The 6332-nt window shown below is 52.7% G+C and overlaps 2 protein-coding genes across 10 annotated transcripts in view; one reads left to right on the plus strand and one right to left on the minus strand.

The window, feature by feature from the left end:
- Positions 1-568, minus strand: part of PLA2G2C (phospholipase A2 group IIC) — a 22827-nt gene extending 22259 nt beyond the window's left edge. Inside the window, exon 1 of one of the 2 annotated variants that reach the window (XM_034645552.1) lies at positions 253-568. In XM_034645552.1, the coding sequence (XP_034501443.1) occupies positions 253-407 (155 nt within the window). In that variant the 5' untranslated portion in view covers positions 408-568. Of the gene's footprint in view, positions 1-57 lie in introns of both variants that reach the window. The other variant, XM_034645547.1, reaches the window with a different exon arrangement.
- Positions 1-5827, plus strand: part of UBXN10 (UBX domain protein 10) — a 17119-nt gene extending 11292 nt beyond the window's left edge. For 5 of the 8 annotated variants that reach the window (XM_019795758.2, XM_019795755.2, XM_019795756.2 and 2 more), the window contains exon 2: positions 4527-5827. In XM_019795758.2, coding sequence (XP_019651317.1) covers positions 4542-5387 — 846 coding nt within the window. In that variant the 5' untranslated portion in view covers positions 4527-4541 and the 3' untranslated portion in view covers positions 5388-5827. The other 3 variants (XM_034645527.1, XM_011220289.3, XM_034645531.1) reach the window with 3 other exon arrangements.
- The last annotated feature ends 505 nt before the right edge of the window (positions 5828-6332 follow it).

The following is a 6332-nucleotide window of genomic DNA, read 5'->3' on the forward strand; positions in this document are numbered from 1 at the left end:
GCCCCCCCGCCCCCGAAGCGGCCACTTCCGGGGCAAAGCCTGCCCAGCCCAGCTCACCGTTGCCGGAATGGGACAGCTCCCGGGCTCCGCGGAAGCCGAGGGGCCTGGGAAAGCTCCGGCCATGCCCTCCTGGCTGGGCAGCCGGGCCGGGGACACAGACAGACCCACAGGGACCAAAGGACGTCCAGCACGCGGAGAGATCGGAACCAGATCAGAGCCTCCCCCAGACCCATGCTCTTTCACCCAAGGCACCTCTCACTTTCTAGACGTTCTTTCTTGCCCCTCCCCCAAAGGCCTTCTTCTGCTGTTCCAGCACAGCTCGTTTCCTTCTGGAGCTGCACATACTTGGAAGTCATTGAGCTCTCCTCCTCCGCCTCCCCCCTCCCCCACGCTGCTCTTGCAACCATCCCCACTGTCTTTTCCAAACCTTTGATCACTTGGTTACTTGTGGTCCAATTTCTCCACTCCCCCTTTTAGATGTGGCACTCTGCGTGGGACAGTGCATTCTAATCACTTAGTCGGGGGCAGAACTGGGAATGGTACCAAAGTTTTCTCCTGCTCAGGCCAACTACCATCTCCTGTTGATTCTTCTGAATGCTTTCATCCTGAAAGACTCAGGGGGGTGGATTGGGGGGGGTGTTGGCAGGGGATAGTATTAACTGATAAACATTTTTAAAAGACCAATTCAAATGTATGCATCCTGGGTATGTATCAGCAGATGGTATGTGGGTGGGTGTATTTTACTGCACTTGCTATGGGTTTAGATTTGGGTTGTGAGTGGATTAGGGTGGCCTGACCCTGTGCTGAGAGGTGGGCTCCTTTGGAAAGCAGGAATGTGGCCTCAGCCTTTGGCGTCCGATGTTCTTCCTTTCCAGTTGACTTGGTGATTCATCTTAAGGGATGGGCACCTGCCCTTTTGGCAGTTCCCTGGAAACAGTTACCAGTGTTTGTTTCCTGACTCCTAGCAGGCCTCTGGGGTGCCGCTATTCTGTTTAAGTAAACAGGCCACTTGCCTATTAGGCTGGTGGCGGCTTGATGGATGCCTACACCTCGATCTTGTCAAATCACTTTCTGGTTGAGCGTCTGCCAGGCCTAGAGGTGGGGAAATGAGCTGAGCGGGGATAATGATGCGTGCTGCACAAGCTTTCCTGGACCCAGGGGACCCAAGGTGTGGCTACAAAGGCATGGTTAGCCCAGGTCCCCGAACACCTGTCTCCCTACCGCCCCCCCAAGCTTCCCCTCTCCATGGGATAGATGCTGGGGAGAGTTGGTGCTCCCTCCGTGTAACAGATGGTCCCTGCACTCGGGGGGAGGCAGCGGGTTATGAAAGCAGGTTCGATGGAACGGTTTTACCTGAAGGAGGTGTTAGTCTCTAAATAACCATGAGTGGGCTTATAGGAATTAGTCATAATTGAGGTTTTTTTTTTTTTTCTCTGAGATAGCTCGCAGTCATGTTATCTTATGACCAGGGTGTCTTGAATATGACACCCCCTGAACATGGATAATTATATAGTAGCAAAAGGTATAGAAAGTCCATGCACATACTCAAGTTCTACTGTTAAAAATAATCCAGCAGAGAGCCCGCGAGAACACATGACTTTCCTCATCAAAGTTGTTAAGGAAGAGGTTCCTAAGTTACCAAACTTACTGACAGTTAAACCTTCCCGAGGCATGTGTGGGAGTTAGAAGCCAAGTCTGTGATAATTCTGTAGAAGCTGTGGCAAATTAATAGCCATTCCTGGAAGGGGGAGGGTGGGCCGAGACGGGGAGCTGCTTCCCGAATCGAGCTTATCTCTGGCAGAACAGTCGGACAGTTCTGACCTTCTTGCGTCATCCTGAGTTAAAGTTCAGAGCTGCTTAACTACCAGCGGAAGACTTTAGAACTAAGCCAACCGGGGAAAAACCACATTCTTCCCAGTTGATCAGAAAATAGATGAAATTAACAAGGAGACGGGCGGCTTTTTTTCATGCCAAGGAGAAGGTTCCTGAACTCCCAGCAGCCAGATTGGGTGTGAAAACCTAGTGAGAAGGGGAAGATGGGCGTGTGGAAAGACCCAGTCTGTGGACAGAACGGAGCAGACACAGAGGCCTTTAAGTTAAGAAAGGGAGGGTAGCTTTCGAACCAGCTAGTGCCTCGGGACTATAGGGGAAGACTGTGTTTTGTTTGGGTATGGTTTTAATGGAGAGGAAGAGGATACGTTCTAAAATTTGGCAATATGGGCAGGAGGCGCAGAACGGTAATGTTGGAACGGAACACTGCAGGGCTGGAATTGCATTGCTCAGGATTGTGTGATGAAGGTAGCTTGGAGTAGGTCGGTTTGAGGTAAGGATGCAATTTAAGTGGGGCGTTAGAAGGCATTTCTTAGAAAAGCATTATTTTGCATTTTTGTGGCAAGTTCACAGGCAGTAGCTCGTTGAAATCAACCTTCCGGCGTTTCTGTGCGGTAGGCGTGGCAGGTGTGGGTCCCTGGATTTGCTCGGCTGGTTAGAGGTGACTAGGAGCAGAACCACCGAGGGCCCCCTGGGAAAAACCTCTGTAGCAACAGGTAAGGCTTTTGGAAAGCAAACAGAAAACCAAACACAAAAGCAAGAGAACCTTACCTCTTCTTAAGTTTTGACTACAAAGGCGCCGAGCCTGGTGCTTACAGCCCTGGTTTCGTATTATCATCTTCCTGTTGCGGATAAAGGGACTGACCTTAGAGGTATTTAAATAATGTCTTCAAGGTCATATGGCTAATTCTATAGATGAAGAAAGAGATGTATCAGAAAGGTAGAATGGTGGTGCCATGGTCGCTCAGCTAACTCTCGGCAGAGCCTGCGATAGGACCCCAGACTTAGGACACTAGGTCCTGATTCCTTTGCACTCAGACTTGGTGCTTCTTGGTGACCGTGAGGCACTGGGAAGTTACCAGAAGGTCTTTTGAGGGTGGGGAGAGACCTGGTCAGCCTGTGTGGTGGTTGTCAGAATTCCAAGGGAGGAGGGGAGCCCTAGACACCCCACAGTGTCCGGGGAAGGATGTAACCAGGGCCTGGAAGGGGGACGTGGTGGTAACTGGGTTAATGAAGGGGCCACCAAGATGGTGGAGAGAAGAAGATGATGGTGAAGAATTGATCCGGCAATTCGGGCCTGCACAGAGAAATACCCACGCCTCCTTCTGAGCCTGGGAACATGGGGCCTCTGTGGGATTTTGCTAGCACGCACGAGCACCCCCAGCGGGAGACACACACTCAGAGGCCCTCAGAGTGTTCACCAGATAGCTGGGAAGACAGAAGGTGAAGCCTGGTCCTTCAGAGCAGGACCGGGTGTCACAGGACCTGGGTTCTAGTTCAGGCTCTGCCGATAGCTGGCTTTGTGACCATGGGGCGGTTCCTCTGGCTTCTGGCTCCTACATCTGTAGGGTTAGCACATGCCCAGGGTCCCCTATGGAGTTGGTCTAAGACACAGTTTGGTACGTGACGCCCCACTGCCAGTGTTGGGTAGCTCGTGGGCTAAGAATAGGTTTTATACTTTTAAATGGTTGAAAAAACATGAGAAGACGAGGACTATTCTGTGCCACATGAAAACTGTATGAAATTCAAATTTCAGTGTCCAGAAGCGAAGCTTTATCGGCACACAGCCGCACCCGTTCATTTACCTGCTGTCTGTGGCGGCTGTCACGCTGCAAGGGCCGAGTTGTGGAGTTGGGGCAGACCCTGTGGGGGGCAAAACTGAAAATATTGGCTATCCGGCCATTTACAGAGAAGGTGTGCTGGCTCCTGGTCTAGAACCTGTGTACCTCCCTGTGAGTTCTGGCCAATGGGCCGAGATCAGCAACGGTGTCCCCCCACCCCTCCCCTCCCCCACCCCCCTGGTGACAAAGTTAGGGCCGTGGAGGGATTTTTTGACATTAAGTCATCTGTGCAGAGCCACGTAGCCAGGCTGAATGAAAAGACAGGAGGAAGGAAAAGGAAGTAAGATCTAATTATGGGTAGCCAGGGAGAGTCAGGAAAGGCCTAGGGGAGAGAGGGAAACGGGTCAGTGGCTGCGAGCGCAGGGTTGACTCATTGCAACAGAGGTCACGTGCTCCCAAAGCTGAAAACGTGTCCTGAAAAAGTCAGCCAGCCCCTGCTCTGGATAGTGACTCGGCTTGTTCCTTTTCATCCCTCTGGTCTCTCAGCTTAAAGAATCCCCCCCACCCCCATAAGAATAAGAATTAATCTCCACCACCCCCCACTCTCTGGTGCTTACTTTGTTTATTTTCCTCACGGCAATTATTACTCATGGAAAATACTTCTTTACTTGTGGGCTTGACACCTGTCGTCCCTCATTCTTGGTTCACTGATTTTTCCAAGTGATTGAAATGACTGACCAGACCGAGCAAAGGAATGAATGGCAGCCGGGGCCCCTGCCCCGATGCTGGAAACCCAGAGAGAAGCCCCTACCTCCCAGCCAGCGGGCACTGATTCCCGTCCCTGGGGTGCAGGGCTTCGAGACGGAGGTCCCGGGAAGTGTAATCCATGGCTTCTCTTCTCTCCTGCTTCCTTAGGGGTCTTGACAAGCAATGGCCACGGAAGCCCCTGTGAACATAGCCCGCCCTGAACGCAGCCCCGTGGGCAGTACGGCAGCTGACAGCTTCATCTGGCAGCCAAACCCTGGAAGCATGCACGTCCTCAGGCCCAAGTCCGCCAAGGGGCGGACGCGGCCGAGCCCGCACAGACCGCAGGGCACAGAGCTGCACCCTCAGCGCGCGCCAGCCTCCCTGCCTCCAGCTATTCCCTGCGAGTCGCCAAGCAGCCAGCGACCAGGAGCCTGCGCACCCAAGTCCCCACACCAGGGAGCTCCCGATGAGGTCCCCGAGCTGCTGCAACAGGTGCCCATCGGCGCCACCTCTTCCCTCAATAAATACCCAGTCCTCCCTTCCATCAACAGGAAGACCCCGGAGGAGGGCTCTGTGGAGACAGTGGCTAAGAAGGCCGGCTCCCTGCAGCTGAGCGGCGTCCGGGCTCTTAACCAAGAGGAGACTGACAGCATGAAGACAAGTGAAGAAGATTCCAGAGCTCCAGCTTGTTCCCCAGAGAGGAGATTCATCGCCAGAACCAGGAGACAGTCCTCCCCCAGGGCTGGGGACCTGGAGGAGCCATCAGATCCGGAGCCGCGGCTGCTGCTGGCCATCAGATCGCCGTCGGGCCGAAGGTTCGTTCGCCATTTCCGGCCCACCGACGCCTTACAGACTGTGGTAGCTGTGGCCGAACACAAGAACCAGGCCAGCTACCACCCCTGCCGCATCGAAACGATGGAGGTGCCCAGGAGACGGTTCTCCGACCTCACCAGATCCCTGCAGGAGTGCAAAATCCCCCACAAGTCGGTGCTGGGCATCTCACAGGAAGAAGGGGGAGGGGAGCCCTGAGTCCACAGCCCCCCACGCTGGGGTCCTAGGTCTCCGAGTAAGGAGTGCGCTTGGGTGCTGTGGCCTTCCAGGCAGCTCGGTGCCAAGCGCCATGTGAACCTTGGTGCAGCTGTGAGCCTTGGGACTCATCTTCAGAGCCTCTCCTCTGGAGTGAAATTTGCATGGGTGCCAAGTGCACTGAGAAAGTTCTTCTCCGGTTGTTAAATTCCCTCCAGCACTGGAGGGAACCAGCAAGTTACCAGGGCTGTTTCTGAAACCGCCGTGACCAGGTCTCCCCCTTTCCCGAGTTCTGGGTCCTTTCTGGAGCACCCGCTTGCCTTTTCAATGAACTCTCACTCTCTTGAAGCCAATGGTTTGCCTTTCTGTATTTGATGCAAGATTAAATACTTCCCAGAGAGGATTCTAGCCTGGTAAATAACCAGAGCTCAGGAAATGTCGAACCAGCATTTGTATTTCTTGCAAACATCTTTAGGAAACAGGCAGTTGACATTATCTGGGAAGCAGCCCCTTTGCTGGGCTCAGGGGGGCTAGAGTTTCCTAGGGATTACTGTTTGTGTGATGCGGTTTCAGAGGAGAGAACAGGTCTTTCGCTAATACAAACCCCTCAACACATCCACGCTTCTGAAATCGTCTGAGAGCTTGAAAGTAAATTGCTTCCACAACCATGATTAACCTAGTAGCCACTTTTAAATAGAGAATAAGTAGGTTTGCAAATATCGTCAGCGACTCTCCATACGCAGCACTCTTCCCAAACGGAGAAAAACCGGTGTAATCTGATTTCCTTTGCTTTTGTCATTAATGGAATCTTTTTGTTTTTTTTTTTTGTTTTTTTAAAGATTTTATTTATTTATTCGACAGAGACAGAGACAGCCAGTGAGAGAGGGAACACAAGCAGGGGGAGTGGGAGAGGAAGAAGCAGGCTCATAGGAGAGGAGCCTGATGTGG

Source organism: Ailuropoda melanoleuca, chromosome 2 (assembly GCF_002007445.2).
Source record: "Ailuropoda melanoleuca isolate Jingjing chromosome 2, ASM200744v2, whole genome shotgun sequence".
Lineage (NCBI taxonomy): Eukaryota > Metazoa > Chordata > Mammalia > Carnivora > Ursidae > Ailuropoda > Ailuropoda melanoleuca.